This window comes from Pecten maximus, chromosome 4, assembly GCF_902652985.1.
Source record: "Pecten maximus chromosome 4, xPecMax1.1, whole genome shotgun sequence".
In the NCBI taxonomy this organism is placed as follows: Eukaryota; Metazoa; Mollusca; class Bivalvia; order Pectinida; family Pectinidae; genus Pecten; species Pecten maximus.
In genome coordinates, this window is record NC_047018.1 from 34,436,992 (window position 1) to 34,454,652 (window position 17,661).

At 35.2% G+C, this 17,661-nt stretch overlaps 2 protein-coding genes across 4 annotated transcripts; one reads left to right on the forward strand and one right to left on the reverse strand.

Annotated features, from left to right (window-relative positions):
- Positions 1 to 1,143: 1,143 nt before the first annotated feature.
- Positions 1,144 to 12,735, reverse strand: LOC117325914 (histone chaperone asf1b-A-like). The gene is made up of 4 exons (XM_033882424.1): positions 12,553 to 12,735; positions 8,554 to 8,669; positions 3,782 to 3,958; positions 1,144 to 3,419 (listed from the first exon to the last, which is right to left on the reverse strand). Exons 1-4 carry the CDS (start codon positions 12,659 to 12,661, stop codon positions 3,183 to 3,185), a joined length of 639 nt encoding a protein of 212 aa, XP_033738315.1. The 5' UTR covers positions 12,662 to 12,735; the 3' UTR covers positions 1,144 to 3,182.
- A 95-nt stretch (positions 12,736 to 12,830) lies between these two features.
- Positions 12,831 to 15,392, forward strand: LOC117325915. Of its 3 annotated transcripts, XM_033882427.1 has the most exons (3): positions 12,845 to 13,077; positions 13,341 to 13,776; positions 13,934 to 15,392. In XM_033882427.1, the coding sequence occupies exons 2-3, from the start codon at positions 13,432 to 13,434 to the stop codon at positions 13,955 to 13,957; spliced, it is 369 nt and encodes a 122-aa protein (XP_033738318.1). In that variant the 5' UTR covers positions 12,845 to 13,077; positions 13,341 to 13,431; the 3' UTR covers positions 13,958 to 15,392. The 3 variants fall into 3 exon arrangements, with proteins under 3 accessions (XP_033738317.1, XP_033738318.1, XP_033738316.1); XM_033882426.1 differs by having other exon boundaries at positions 12,831 to 12,902; positions 13,341 to 15,392; XM_033882425.1 differs by having other exon boundaries at positions 13,341 to 15,392.
- The last annotated feature ends 2,269 nt before the right edge of the window (positions 15,393 to 17,661 follow it).

A 17,661-nucleotide genomic window follows, 5' to 3' on the forward strand; every position in this document is an offset into this window, starting at 1 on the left:
TAACTTTACCTGGTAATTTATATGCAGGTCTAGGAGATCGGGTTGGGAAATTCTACCAAAGTGCCAATTTGGGATCAAAACCATTTTTGACTCAAATTCTACATTTCTGTAGAAAGTTCCAATGCCCTACATACTGTAAAATCCACACTTAAATTGTAAATACTGGTGTATATACACAACATTTAAGATTTAATATACTCTTATATATAGATAAAATATTGATATCTTGGACAGCTATATCCAAACTTCTGCCAGGGCTGACAACACTATTTTGCTTATGTATAATCTGCTTGATTTATCTGGTTAATTGATAGATGCAAGCAAGCAAATGGTTCTTCATCAGATGTACACAATCATGTAGTAACAAGGAGCCGCAAAGCTTGGAATTATCCCCCGCGCCCCGCAGTTGGTATGAAAACCCAAATACATGTATATATCAAGCTCAAAGTAAGAGTTATTAAGGAAACAGTAATTTGGTATTTTTGATTAAGTCTCCATGGTGACAGAAAAAATACCGAAAATGGAAGGTCCGCAATAGCAAAAGGCACAACTAGGGCACTAGTCTGATATTAACAGAAATTTTCAAGGAGCTGCGTCAAATGGTTTTTGAGTTATAGCCCGGAAACAAAAGGAAACAGTAATTTGGTATTTTTGACTAAGTTTCCATGGCGACAGAAAAAATAACGAAAATGGAAGGTTCGCAATAGCAAAAGGCACAACTAGCGCACTAGTCTGATATTTACAGAAAGTTTCAAGGAGCTGCGTTGAACGGTTATGGAGTTATAGCTATATAGCCCGGAAAAGAATCTCGGACGGACGCACAGACGGACGGAGCCCAATTTAATATCCCCCGCAAACGCAATTCACGGGGGATAATAATTGATTTGTGTACACTACACTGTATTAAACTGTAAGCAATAAGTCATAGTTTGTAGGCACACTGTTTCCTTATTATCATTCAAACAGTTAAAACTTTTCTCTAATTTATACATCATATACCAAGTAAACAAAACTGTTTTAAGTTGTTGAGGACAGGTTTACATTTAATACTTAAAACTGCTGCAGTTGTATTAGAAAATTTTACGGCCATTCTAAAAAATATAAACAAGTTTTAAATAAATTTGATATTTAACAAAACAAAAGTTGCTTTTTATATCAGTTTATTGATATTGATCAAATACAATTTTGTATTTTTTAAGCATCAATTTGTTAGTTTCACCTATGTGAACACTTTACCTGTACAATGTACATTAAACATGTATAAATAATAGTAATTTAAATGGTATTATCAATAAGTAATACATTTCCATACTTGACAGTAACAAATTTTGTGCACAACTATCCAGACTGATGCCTAAAATCATTTCAGGATATATCAATTAGACTCAACACACAATCAGAATTTCTACAAAAATGTATTTTTCCACTGCCAAAAATAAAAAATTTTAAACGTACAATTTAGTTCATATAAAAGTATACAAGTATGCACGTGTATATAACACAGATGAAGTTAGTACATCTTTTTGAAGATGTGATTTGATGAAATTGCCTTGGAGAATTTTTGAACAAACACATAATTACATTTACACCGATACTCACGTACACAACGTTACATTTATAAATCCAATGGAACATCCAATTAAAAATATTGCCATCAGTCCAACATTTTCATACCTTTTTAATATTTATAATATGACCTTTTCTTGTAAATTAATTATATATTACTATCCTAATGTGCATGTTTGAAAAATCATTTAAAAGAAACAAAGCTTCAGCTATGCATCAAGTTTAAATCCTAAATCAATTGGAGTAGCTGTTTACCTTTTTTTATATCTTGGTAACAGACATGCATTTCACACACAAATCAGATTTGTATACCATAAGATATTAATCAAACAAAATTTCTTATTGTCTTTATGTTGTGAATAAGACAAGAATTAAGATACAAAAATAAGTATGAAATGAAAACAATTGCAAATACAATAGGAAAACTATATTTGAATCCGATTAAAATCTTCTCTTAATCTGGACTCCTGTTTTGAAACAACACTTTGCCTATGTAGGAGAGAGTAGTTTACAAAATAAAGAGTGCAAATCGAGATATGATTTAAACATTTTCCATTTTGGTATATTGCTGTTTGTTGCTGCAATGATATTGAGAGTTGGAATGGGAAATATATTCAGCAGAAGTCATTCCAAGTGCCAGATATATATCAACCTCCAATCTTAAATTCAATGTTTTAGCAAACAAAATGTTTTATACCTGTATGTAAACCATCATCCATAGCAGTCATCTTCCATAAGTACTGCATATTAGTGTTAGGTGTTAGCACCGACAGCAGCAGCTATATATGCAACTGGGATTATTTCTGTTTCACTAAATAGCACTGAATATTGAACATCACTCACCGAGTCTTGATTTATTTGACTACAGTATAATTTACACATACATACATAGATGTATATTACAGTACCAATGAACAAACACTAACACTGAGTCTGCATTAATACTTTTTATAAATATAAATTGACACAGCAAGTTATTATCTCATTCAATAACATAGAGCTGCAATACTATATTTTCTGTAAACAGCTGGTGGTTTTTGTGTTGCATATGCATTTTACCTATATTACTATGTAATAAACAGTGCAAATAGATTCACAAAAGATGTCAATTCTTTTGACATAATTATAACTAGCTATGAACTGGGGCATTTCATTATGGTTTAGGACTAGGAATCGAGGCTTTTCAAAATATATTAATAATAGAAAAGTTTTCTGGGGAAATGCCAATCTGCAGTGCAGTTATATTAAGATGCAATGATCAACAGATTATATTTTAAATGTTATCTTGCATACTTGTCCCTTTTCCATGCAATTTTTTTCTTCTTTGATGAACAAGTTAACTTTACTAGTTTGGTTGTTTAACTCAGAATTTGTCCATAAATGGCACATGGCTGCAAATACTCACTGGTACAAAACAGGAAATTGCCTTCATTGAAACCAAAACTTAAATGAGAACTAAACCTCACTTAAACCACCAAAAAGACTGCGTTCAATTAGTAGCTGATCATGAACTGCTTTTAAATGTTTATAAGGTGATGGTTTGGTGGTGTCCACAAAGGTTTTGGTATTAGATGTAGGCATTTGACACAACAATAAATGAGATGAAGGAATGTTGATCACATTTCCATTTTTATATTGTCACTTGTCCCTAGACTTGAGCTATTGTTATTCATAACTGCTGCCACAGGTTTGTTCATTATGCCGTCTTTACTTTCTACACACATCTGGTTAGATTCTGATTCAGTGTTTGTTGCAGGTGGTACATTTTCGTCAGCAGGCGTTTCGCCATTGTCATCCCAGTCAATTTTAAACCGAGTCACTCGTGGATTGGTTGCTAATAAACTCCTCTCCAGCTGTAAAGAGTTCAGGTATATCTCTTTAGTCATTCATTTTAGCATATATTATTTAAAAGGGTACTTAATTAAGATAAATTTTCCCTCAAACAATACACCGCATTAAGTCTACCCTAAATGGTTGGAATTCAAAACAAATCAAAATATCATTCCAAAGGATATTGGGCACATACAGCACTTGTAATTTGTATATAGACCGAGTACAGTCACCAAAGTTATCCTTTTTAGAACTGAAAATTCAGCATGTTTTACAATTTATATATTTTATAATGGAATATATAATCATATACTATAGAAAGTAGCACATGAAAAAATGTTTCTAAAAATAGACAGGTATAGCTTGACAATATAGTATGGCATACCTTGTCATATTGTGGGACAGATGGTGGCTCCTCTCTCAATTCCTGATCTTTATATTCATTGTTAACATAATAACCTACTCGGATGAATTCCCGATTTCTATAAGAACAAGTCAATAACACAACTGTAACACCAACAGCATCAGCAACAGGGATCTTATCTGTGTTGGGAGGTCCTGCCTGAAATATAAAATATAATATAAACCACAATTCATAAGTAAACAGCTCTCTCTCTCTCTGTCATTTACCACATCTATATGCATTGGATCTAGTATAAACAATGACAGTATATTGGTAGATATAATATCAGAATAAACTGATGTTTGTTGGTAACAAAGTGCAAAAATAAATATATGATCAAAGAAGTGATTACAATCTGATTACAAGAGATCCCAGAGGGATCTTGGCGCCCACCATTGAATGATCTTCATAGGTTCCATGTCAGATTGATCTTTTCTCTACTTTTACCTTCATTTTACTAATCTGTGCAAATTTAGACATCCCTCCAGTACTTTTCAAACAAGGGAATCCTAGCTATATAAGAAATTTGAGATTTAACGATAATGGCTGTTTGTTTGCCAGGTTGTTTTCCGGACAGACTGGTCCAAAAATGCAATGCAAGTGACCAAGGGGAACCTACTTATGAAATTTGAGAAAGATCCATTCAGTACTTTGAGAAATAGAGATAACAAACTTCAATTGTCAAAATCCAAGATGGCGGTCTGTCGGCCATATTGTTTTCCAATTGATCTCAAAATGCAATAAGCATAACGAGGCATTAAGGGGAACCTCCATATGAAATTTGAGAAAGATCCCTTCAGTACTTTCTCAGAAATAGCGATAATAAACTTCAATTGTCAAAATCCAAGATGGCTGCCTGTCGGCCATGTTGTTTTCAGATTGGTTTCAAAACGCAATATGCATAACTAGGCACCAAGGGAAACTTACATATGAAATTTCAGAAAGATCCATTCAGTACTTTCTCAGAAATAGTGATAACAAACTTCAATTGTCAAAATCCAAGATGGCTGCCTGTCGGCAATGTTGTTTTCTGATTGGTCTCAAATCGCAATATGCATAACTAGGCACCAAGGGAAATCTACATATGAAATTTCAGAAAGATCCCTTCAGTACATTCTCAGAAATAGCGATAACAAACTTCAATTGTCAAAATCCAAGATGGCTGCCTGTCGGCCATGTTGTTATCCGATTGGTCTCAAAACGCAATATGCATAACTAGGCACCAAGGGGAACCTACATATGAAATTTGAGAAAGATCCCTTCAGTACTTTCTCAGAAATAGTGATAACAAACATCAATTGTCAAAATCCAAGATGGCTGCCTGTCGGCCATTTTGTTTTCCGATTGGTCTCAAATCGCAATATGCATAACTAGGCACCAAGGGGAACCTACATATGAAATTTGAGAAAGATCCATTCAGTACTTTCTCAAAAATAGAGATAACAAACTTCAATTGTCAAAATCCAAGATGGCTGCCTGTCGGCCATGTTGTTATCCGATTGGTCTCAAAACGCAATATGCATAACTAGCCACCAAGGGGAACCTTCATATGAAAATTGAGAAAGATCCATTCAGTACTTTCTCAGAAATAGCGATAACAAACTTCAATTGTCAAAATCCAAGATGGCTGCCTGTCGGCCATTTTGTTATCCGATTGGTCTCAAAACGCAATATGCATAACTAGCCACCAAGGGGAACCTTCATATGAAATTTGAGAAAGATCCATTCAGTACTTTCTCAGAAATAGCGATAACAAACTTCAATTGTCAAAATCCAAGATGGCTGCCTGTCGGCCATTTTGTTTTCCGATTGGTCTCAAAATGCAATATGCATAACTAGGCACCAAGGGGAACCTACATATGAAATTTGAGAAAGATCCCTTCAGTACTTTCTCAGAAATAGCGATAACAAACTTCAATTGTCAAAATCCAAGATGGCTGCCTGTCGGCCATTTTGTTTTCCGATTGGTCTCAAATCGCAATATGCATAACTAGGCACCAAGGGGAACCTACATATGAAATTTGAGAAAGATCCCTTCAGTACTTTCTCAAAAATAGCGATAACAAACTTCAATTGTCAAAATCCAAGATGGCTGCCTGTCGGCCATGTTGTTATCCGATTGGTCTAAAAACGCAACATGCATAACTAGGCACCAAGGGGAACCTTCATATGAAATTTGAGAAAGATCCCTTCAGTACTTTCTCAGAAATAGCGATAACAAACTTCAATTGTCAAAATCCAAGATGGCTGCTTGTCGGCCATTTTGTTTTCCAATTGGTCTCAAAATGGACGGAGGGACGGCTGGACGGAGGGACGGAGGGACGGAGGGACGACGGACCACGGACGCAGGGCGATTTGAATAGCCCACCATCTGATGATGGTGGGCTAAAAATATTACCGCCCTCCCCCAATGATGTTTCACACCAAATTTAGTTGTAATCCACCCAAGGGTAGAGGAGGAGTAGGATTTTATAGCAATATTCACCTAAGTTCTCTTTTTGGGGCCCCGCCCCTCTGGCCCCAGGGGTCAGACCAGCCTCATTTATATACAAGAGATCCCAGAGGGATCTTGGCGCCCACCATTGAATGATCTTTATAGGTTCCATGTCAGATTGATCTTTTCTCTACTTTTCCCTTCCTCTAAGTCTTACTAATCTGTGTAAATTCAGAAACAGCCCTCTAGTACTTTTCAAACAAGGGCAACCTATATATAAAATTTAAGATTTAGCAATAATGGCTGTCTGTCGGCCATGTTGTTTTCCGATTGGTCCCAAAATGCAATACCAGGGACCAAGGGGAACCTACATTTGAGAAAAATCCCTTCAGTACCTTCTGTACAATAGCGATAACAAACTTCAATTTTCAAAATACAAGATGGCTGCCTGTCAGCCAGGTTGTTTTCTGACTGGTCTCAAAATCCAATATGCATAACTAGACACAGAGAGCAACCTACAAATGAAATTCAGAAAGATCCTTTCAGCAATTTCTGATAAATAGCGATAACAATATTCAATTGTCAAAATCCAAGATGGCTGCCTGTCGGCCATGTTGTTTTTCGATTGGTCTCAAAATGCAATATGCATAACTACACACTGAGGGAAACCTACATATGAAATTTGAGAAAGATCCCTTCAGTACTTTCTGAGAAATAGCGATAACAAACTTCAATTGTCAAAATCCAAGATGACTGCCTGTCGGCCATGTTGTTTTCCGAATAGTCTCAAAATGCAATATGCATAACTAGGCACCGAGGGAAACCTACAATTGAAATTTCAGATAGATCCCTTCATAAGTTTCTGAGAAATAGCTATAACAAACTTCAATTGTCAAAATCCAAGATGGCTGCCTGTCGGCCATATTGTTTTCCAATTGGTCTCAAAATGCAATACGCATAACTAGGCACCAAGAGGAACCTTTATATGAAATTTCAGAAAGATCCCTTCATAAGTTTCTGAGAAATAGCGATAACAAACTTCAATTGTCAAAATCCAAGATGGCTGCCTGTCGGCCATGTTGTTACCGATTAGTCTCAAAATTCAATGTGCATAACTAGCACTGAGAGGAACCTACATATGAAATTTCAGAAAGATCCCTTCATTAGTTTCTGAGAAATAGCGATAACAAACTTCAATTGTCAAAATCCAAGATGGCTGCCTGTCGGCCATGTTGTTTTCCAATTGGTCTCAAAATGCAATATGCATAACTAGGCACCAAGAGGAACCTTTATATGAAATTTCAGAAAGATCCCTTCAGTGCTTTCTCAGAAATAGCGATAACAAACTTCAATTGTCAAAATCCAAGATGGCTGCCTGTCGGCCATGTTGTTTTCCGATTAGTCTCAAAATACAATATGCATAACTAGGCACTGAGGCGGACCTACATATGAAATTTCAGAAAGATCCCCTTATTAGTTTATGAGAAATAGCGATAACAAACTTCAATTGTCAAAATCCAAGATGGCTGCCTGTCGGCCATGTTGTTTTCAGATTGGTCTCAAAATGCAATATGCATAACTAGGCACCAAGGGGAACCTACATATGAAATTTCAGAAAGATCCCCTCATTAGTTTCTGAGAAATAGCGATAACAAACTTCAATTGTCAAAATCCAAGATGGCTGCCTGTCGGCCATGTTGTTTTCAGATTGGTCTCAAAATGCAATATGCATAACTAGGCACCAAGGGGAACCTAAATATGAAATTTGAGAAAGATCCCTTCAGTACTTTCTGAGAAATAGCGATAACAAGAATTGTTTACGGACGGAGGGACGGACGGACGACGGACCACGGACGCAGGGCGATTTGAATAGCCCACCATCTGATGATGGTGGGCTAAAAATACAGATCATCAATACTATAATACACATTGTATTTTAATCAGATTGAAGAAGTAAAAGCTAGTGCAACATCATAAAAAAAATAAGTTATAACATTTCTTGACAATAGATATATGCCATTTTGTCAAGAATTAGTCACAAAATGTTTAATGCACAACTTGCATCTCATATACATGAAACATTGACATTTTCTCAATCTATGCAAACATATATACAGCCTGCTAGGAAATTTAAATTAGGTTGACAATCACTGCAAAAAGACATGCACACTTTGCAAACATGATAGTGAAAATTATATTCCGAGAAGTCAAAATATTTTTCTCTATTTTGTCCAGTATACAGGAAAGCATAAGAATAATTAATTTCAAAGGAAAACATGAAACAAAAAATTAACAAACAAGAGGTTGAAAAATATTGTACCTGGAAGACGAACATGTGTCTCCCTCCTGGTATTGGACCAACAAGAACAGAATCAAGTGTTTGATCATACTCTTCACTTTCTGCGGCACCAACATAAATTATTTTCCATTCTAAATCTGAAATATCAAAATGTAAACATGAAATAGCTACAAGAATTAGTATATATACAATAAACAATGTAACACAAATCCCCTCACAAAAAACAACACATTTATACTTGCATACTCTTGTTCCTGTTTGAGATCAGGGGTCGACATTAAGGCTTGTCCGCTTGTCTGGTACCAGACTAAATTGCTGTCGGACAAGTGAATGTATCAAAACACTTGTCCGACGGGACAAGTAACAAATATTGTCTTCGTGTTGTTTATTTATATTCTAAAATCAACATTCACAAGACTTCACCTTATACAGATGATAAAAAAGAAACGAAAATTCGGAACACTATGCAGATGATAACTGAACTTTCCATGTTTTTCAAAAATATTCCGAATCAGCCCCATTGGTGTCTTTGAATTGAATATGCATATTGGAAAAAAAGGAATATGAATAAAAACGTACAAGGAAATTGCAAGTTAATTTGAAGGACTAAAGTGGCGACAGATGCAGGCTCGCTATTTATTGCAAGATTTAGCAAATATAGTATTTCAGATATTTATGCACTATTGCATTTCTACAATTATGTTCATGTTTTAGTCAGTTTATTTCTATTCTACTACTTTAGTTTCTGTAAATCGAAAATAGGCAGTCAGTAGCATTTATTTTCTTCTTCATTATGTAACTTGGACAAAACACCAATAAATATCAGTAATATAGTTGTCATTGCAATGTTATCGTTTTACTGCATGACACACAGACATTGAAAAACATCATTAAACTTAATTGAAAGTTTTCAAGTGGGACAAGTGATAATTCCATTCGGACAAGTGAATATAAATATTACTTGTCCAAAAGGGCAAGTGCAGAAAAAAGTTAATGTTGACCCCTGGAGATGTTTAAAATAAAAGGCAATCATCTTAGAAAAGGTCTGTAATTAAGGGTTGTAAGGCAACTAGAAAATGTCTATAACTAGGGGACGTAAAAATCCACAAGCCAGACATCTACCAAATCTTCAGCTTAATTGGGCTAGTAATTACATATATAACTTGCCAATTACCCTTCAGCAAAGAGAAATATTTAAACTGAATTCAAACATTTGAATGGAATTCTATTCACAGGGGTGTCCAAAACACATTTTAAAAACTTATAATGCAGTCATATTTGCCAAAATGATCATTGATCTGACATGCAAGACCTCCTGTTATCACATTGAATTTCAGTTTTTCACATGTTCATTTGTGCCAATTCTTACAAAAACAACATATTTTACATTTTATGTGATACGTATATATTGCAACACCAGTCCTATAATATAAGACTTTGAAAGTTCATATCTTGGTTTTTGACATTTATGATTCGAACATTACATATTTTTATTTGTTGAACCTGGAAGTCTTATTGATAGCTGCCAAAAATATGTTCAAATTCCTGCAGACATTAGCCGGGGAATTCTCGTGGTTGATATTTCAAATATACACGTCAGGTATACATGTACACTGTCATGACAGTTACTCCAATAATATTAGAGGTTTACACGACAGGAAACTTTTGACAGGCTGTCATGTAACCTCTTATCACCACCGCACGTAAAACCTGTTGCTGTGACCCACCTAGGAGACTGTCAGTGGTGTTTTGGAGGAGACTGTCAGTGGTGTTTTGGAGGAGACTGTCAGTGGTGTTTTGGAGGAGACTGTCGGTGGTGTTTTGGAGCAGACTGTCGGTGATAGTTTGGAGCAGACTGTCGGTGATAGTTTGGAGGAAATTGGTGACATTGATGAGGACTTAATTGCCCAGTTAAATAGTGTTTTTGGCAAAGATGATGACAGGGACCTTGATGATTTTTGAGAAGATTTTCAAACAGAAGATGATAACTGGAACAAGATCATGATGATTTCGAGAGCTTGTTAACTTGAGTAAAATTGATTCTATGGCATATCATGTCTTCATTTTATTCATTTTAGTGTAAAAATATAGCTTATCAAGTGAAATAATTTGGTCTGGTAATATTTTTATTTTACCCGACCAAAATGTCTGGTAAAGATTGGTTCGGTCTGGTAATACTTCAGCTTTTACCAGACCGAATGTCATGTAAAAAAAAAAATACATTTCGCGTGGACTGAAATGTATTTCACAAGATATTTTCAACGCCGGTGTTCTCGTTCTATGTTGGTTGCGTTCGATATCGCAAATTCCTGTGCTTTCTGTTTCCGTGTCTGAATTGATGTCGTTTTCTTCAATGTTTCAAATTGAGCGCACCGCGAAAGTCTGTGTCAATCGAGTGTTTTAATTGCACACGTGTCCTCACATATGCTATGACAAGCGCTTGAAAGTTTAAGATTATGTAAACAAGAGTGGCACAACTCGAAGTATTATGTCAAAAGACGGACAAAAAAAAGATAGGAAAGGCCTTACGAAAGTGAGTGACTTCTTCAAAAAGTCTTCCGACGGCGATATACCAAACAACCCGTCAACCAATGAATCATCATCCAACATTGAATCTGTTTTATCAACCGTCCAGAGGGAATGTTTACCCGTAGCAAACGTCAATGTACATGTAACCCGCGACGAAGACCTGGTATTAACTTTATCGGGGAAAAAAGATAAGCAGCGTCGATAGACGAACATTTAATGCTGCCAAATATGGATCTGCCTTCTCTTGGCTTTAGCACAGTAGTGTGACATGTGGCTACATGTGCAAGTACTGAGAATTGTTTGAGAATTGTTTATTTTTTGGTGCACATTCGAGTTGTATGCCATTTGTTACAAAGGGTGTAAACCTTGGGACACATCCTTCAAGAAAATTGAAAAAACATGACCACTGGCCTGGACTCTTTGGTGGATATGTTCAAGGGGCAAAAAAACAAGGAAAATGGCCCTTTAGATAGCTATTAAGAATCATTAGGCCAGATGCATGTTGAAAGTTTAACAGATAAATAAATATTTGGATGTGTTATTGACTTTTTTTTTTCCTTTAAAAACAACAGCAAATTTTCCCAATTGGGGAAAAATGCCGCTGTATTTTCCCAATTGAAAAGGTACAGGCCCCTGTAAAAAAGGGATGAAAAAATCACTGATAGGAGTATCATGACAGTGAGAGTGATTCATGATCAGCTCGCTGCACCAATTGCAAGCATGAATATTGGCCATGGCTCAAATTTTGTCTGACTCCTATTCTCAATTCCAGGAACCTATACAGCTACAAATCAAACATCATGATTCTAGGCCTTTGGGTTTGAGAAGAAGTTGATGAAGGAAAGCAGAAATTAATTTATACTGCACAGTTTATAAAATTGGTTAACTACTCATAATAACAATGATTTGCATCCAATTTTCCTTAGAACACAGGAAAATATACACAACAATGTGCAATATATAACGTGATACTTTATCAAATGTAATAATTCAACAATATTTGTGATACTATTTATTAATTATTCATCAATTTTATCTAGAATCTATGAAAATGATGTAAATATTGTATAAAATATATGCGATACTATCGTACGGTATGCTTTACCTGAATGAATATTATTATAGTCTTATGGATACTGTTGTCAAACTTTGATGTCATTGTCAGCATAAAATCTATTTTTAATGCTTATAGAGCTACTGTTGAGGGGGGGGGGGGGGGGGTGGTTACATCTATTTTTAGACATCAACAAAACATCACAAAAACTTGTTTAGTGTACAACATTGAGAAAAAATTACTGACACAATATTATCTCTATATCTAAATACGTAGTGGTACCCGTTTCCTGTTTTGAAACAACAGTACTGATACAGGTGTCCGTTTCTGCAAACAGGCGGGTTTCCCGGTATTTAACACATGGAATACACATTTCACTCAATCGTCTACTGGCATTGTTTTGATAAGCAATACCGCTTAGTGAGTAGACTACATACCTTCTGTTAAGTCCTCCAAACATTCAAAGGTAATTTCAAACTGAAATGGATTAAGAAAAGGCGACGGGTTATCTAGAACAACAACATCTAATATGTTAACTTTAGCCATGGTTCCTACTGTATATTCTTTACATTGACTAGCTGCTGTAAATGGCGCCAATGATGGTAAATGTTATGATTAGTTTGGTTGGTGGAAGGAGAGCCCGCTCAGAGGAACACGAACATTGATTGGTCAATCATGTCAACTTGAATACGCATGCACGGCACTACAATATCAACTTCCGGGATTTCTTTGACACGAATCCGGTTTTAACAGACTGCAGATGAAAACGTTGTCAATGAGTTTGGTGGTCAGTATATTATACATAATGTATGTGCTGCAATTGACTGTTTAGTGAATGTGGCATGTTTGATATAACTGTCACAACCCAAAAGATGGTAATTAAGATTTTCCAAACGATTGATTTCGCCTGTCAGTTGTCAGATTTGGTTCACTGAGTCTACAGCAGTTTAGGCTTGCATACGGTAAATACCCTTATTTTTTATATGGTATATTATATCTCAGTTTACAATCAGAACTTTAAACGCCTGTGGCATACGGTACCAACAAACCAAGTCAGCAGTAGCGTCGTATATTTACTGCCCTAATGTTGTGGACGATTTGTATTTGTAGGCTGCAATACATAGTTAAACCTCATTTGTGTAATTTTGAACCGATTGTGACTTCAATACTGATATTTATAAGATTTTGTGAACAAATTTTGATAATTGTTTAATTACATTCACAGGTGTGATGTTAGAATGAGCGAAAGCTGAAGGATAAGAAACAAGTACTTTTTTTGTAAAACTTTTCGACAGTTCTAGGATTGTGCTGTAAATATGTTAAGCAGAACAAACATTCAGGAAGCAAACAAGCACCTGCATGCCATGCACCAACGTATAGCTTCACTAGAAAATACAATACAGCACCAGAACCAGACACTAATTGACAGGGACTTAATGTACCAGCAACAGTTCCAGCAGTTGAAAGCTGGGAAAGAGGAAGAAATCAAGGCAATCCAGATCAGGTTATATGAAGAAGAACGTGATTCTAAGGAAAAGGACAAATTGTTGGAAGTCCAGAAACAATTAGCGGAAGAAAAAGATTTAGAAATTAAAGAGCTTGAAGAAAAAGTGAATATACTAAAACATATATTGCAGTTTTTACCAAACCTGAAGTCAATGGTTAGTGTGCTTGATTCAGTCAGCAATTCAGAGTTTCTTATGAATGGAGATGTAAAGAATATGCATGGAAATCTAAGAACAAATCACACACCAAAAGCTTCATTACTGGCAAAACATTATGTGACCAACACTAGGTCTAGAAATTTTTCTATTTCAGAAGACAGTGATGAGGATCATCTAACAAATACTGGTGAAGTACACGAGACTGGTTTAAAAACTGATCCAACAGACCACAACGAACCCCTTATCATGGAATCTCAGGGTACTCTACAGGGAAAAGAATACTATTTATAACCCTGTCATGTAGTTTCTGAAAGAAACACTGCTAATCATATTTTATTTCCTCTTTGCTTTTCCAATACAGGTATTTTTGTTAATTAGGCCATTTGATATATCATATTTAATTATGCAAGTCACTTACAAATCTATCTTTTTTAAGCTAACATGTTATTATTAGAGTCCTGAAGTTATTAACTGGTCTTGTCATAAGTTGTAGTCATGGAAGATGAAGACAATACTGTCTCAATCACATGGACTTGGTACAAGTTCCCAGCCCATGGTCTACATGTAATTTATATGGACTGTGTCACTGTGTTTAGAATGTCCATGTGGACTGGATGCTGATATCAGTTGGTATTAGTTAAGTACTGTTTACTAGCCTAATTATTTCAGACTACAGAAGTCCTCCTCAGAACCAAGGTGGAAATGATGCCAAGACAAAACCTGTACAAAGTACAAAATGGTGGAGCTGGTTCTTCCATCTACTTATCAGGAAACAATCTAAATCAATTGGACTTAATTGCATAATAAAAACTATCAGCTGATGTAAATATGTCAAAAATTTTATGTTCATATTACTTTCTGGCTCCTTCTATCCTGCCAACGTTTGTTGATATGTAAATTAATGGATAAAACCAATTGGTGTGTTTTGAATATGGTTACTAAAAGTAGTTTATAAAACACATTTTTATGGAGGCGTTTACGCCTGCCATATTGCGATCACCTACGAGTTGTGACATCACAACCCCTCACTTTCGTTTTCGTTATATTTCCTTTCACAGTTAATTTTGTGGTTTCTTTCGGTTCACATATGATGTAGTTGAACTATATTTTGTATTTGTTGTAAAGATAGGATATTTATTTCATTATACATTACTCATACTGGTTCATCAAGTCATAATGTTCAATTATTATCTACAAATATGTTATGAATTGGTAAATCCTTATAGAGTGCACATTAATTACTCATAATTAAATACTGTAAAGTCTATTCCAGCATGATAAAAATTAGAATCATTGTTCATAATTGCAATAGCATACAATGTATAGTAATTTTCCATCTGGAATGAAAATGTGTTTTCATGAATCCTGCAGTTATTGGATTCTGTCAATCATCCAAACTCAAAAATAGATTAGGTCTCTGTAAAAATGTCAATTCCAAAACATTTTGCAATATTTAATGCTTGGATACACAATTTTTTGGACTTCTTCATCTTGATGTTAATAATGCTATTCAACAAATTTAAGTTGTTTCAAATAAATAATAAATAAGCAATATATGATTGGGTGTGAAGCCCTTTTATTCGAACTAGAAATAAATTATAATTTGCTTGCTTGATTTTTTTGTTTTATTTCCAACAACATGTATAGTTAGTTAAGAGATGGGGATGAGACTGTATTTGTTTTCTTGTCTGTTTAAGACACATGATTTTTGCCTATGCATTATACTGTACCTGGTAAGACATATTGTCGCACATAATCCATCAATCTATACCCGATAATCTATTTCTCATCATTACTCTTAATCAAGACATCTCTTACAATTATTTACATTGCTATGCTTATCTGCAGCCTGTGAATTTTCTTGAATTTGGTAAAGTTTTGCCATGACATTTTCCAGGGGTGCAGAGAAAACATTTGAGTATCATAAATGTGTAATAAATGCCACTGAGTGACTTTTTAATTATAAAATATGGCTTCTTCAATGGGGCCTTGAACCTGTACTATGTGGTGACCTTGAGCTATCACAGCTAGGTGTCAAATTTGCTGACAGTTCGAAATTACAATTAATGCAAGATGTACCATAAATTAAAGAACATTAAGGCATATACCTGCTGCCAAATCACATGATCAAAAGAGGTGACAATCTTATCTTATCTTTTCTCTTCTTAAACATTTTTTTTCTTTATTATCACTTCATTGACCAAGCCTCTCTGCAGTTTTGGCCTTTCAGGGTTTGAGTTTAGCCAATGATATGCCTATTACATATAAATATTTCTATTATTCTATTATACATACTACAATGTATAGACATGGCATAGCTATATGTCATTAAATTTAAAGTGGTACACCATGCTCCCTGCTGTAGGCTGAGTGGACAGAAAATACAGGTTCAGGAACTTAATAAGGAAAAAAAATAGACGAAAATGTTAATGTTTGTCAATATAGTTTTGAGGCTTTAAGGTCTTTCATGGGTAACGGAATCGTAACTGATCGGATATTTCCGTCACTGTTCGGATTTGGGGGAATCCCCGTTTGAGTTGTCGTTCTTTGTGGAACTCTCCCGAAATCGAAAGTAAATCAAAGATGGCGTACCGTCGAGACGGACGCGGTCGCTTTGCATCAGCCAAACCAAAACGCAGCAGAAAGAAAAAGAACGATGTAATCGTGGACTCGGGTGTAAAAATCCACTTGCCCGACGCCCGGGACAAGTAGTTTTTTGAGTTCGGCCAAGTGAAAATGTTGGTGTACTTGCCCTGGGCAATTGAAATAAATATTGTCTCTATCTTAACTTTCATGTTGGATTTCCAGAATCCCGTGTTATATGTGATTCAGAAGAATTATTGTAGTGGAATTGGATATATTTAAATATATTAAAAACGTAACAATTAGCTATTGAAACTACTTTATTTTCGTGTCTGAAATGAAAATTCAAAAGCCGAGGAAACTAGGTCGCCAGAGGCACATTCAGTTCAAAGATATTTTAAGGACATTTATGCTGATAAAAATAATAGAAACTGCATCTGAAGTATGGAATAGTGATGCACAGAGTTAACTTACTGCAATCTATGCCTAAATGTTCTTATAAGACGGCAGCAAAATGTTTTAACATGTGAAAACGATCTTTGTTTATGCTTGCTGGAAGTACAATTTGGCAACTAATAATGAAGGCGGAATCCGGACCAAAAGTTCCGGAATTGAAAAATAATAAAGAAAAACTAAAATTTTTGTCATGTTTTTTCTTTACAAATATACACACATATCTTTATTTTTGTGTATTTTTCATAAATATTAATCTCTTAGATAATTCCATGCAATAATTCTATTATAGATTTATTATTTTAGAGAAATATTGAAAAATGGACTTTTGCCGTATTTTTGATTTTAAGGGGGGTAGTGGTAAGTTATAACCTATAGAAGGAAAAATAATCGGTAAAAAATTATATTTTTTGGTTTAAAATGAGTACTATGCTTATAGCAAAAAATCTAATAAGACAAATATGAGTGCCCCTCATACTTTACACATTTATAAACTGTTCAAAAATAAATAGTGAATGCTCAAAATTTGATTTCGGAGCAGTAGTAATATGAAAAATGTAAAATATAACAATAAAACTTGCTTTGATATACATGTAACCCTGGTAAATACTAGCCGCAATATACCGCTCGGCTAGAGAGATCTTCTCTTTAGCTCGATCGGTTGAGCGTAAGACTAGTAAGCCAGAGGTCCCGGGTTCGATCCCTAACGGAGGCAGTGATTTAAATTTAATTAATCATGTGCTCTGTTACATTGGCGCCCATGTAGGGACTCGGGAATGATACTCATCGCTGCTTGCGAAAGCATCGCTGTAACCCCTGGAAACTCGAGGACGAGTTCTTTCCTGG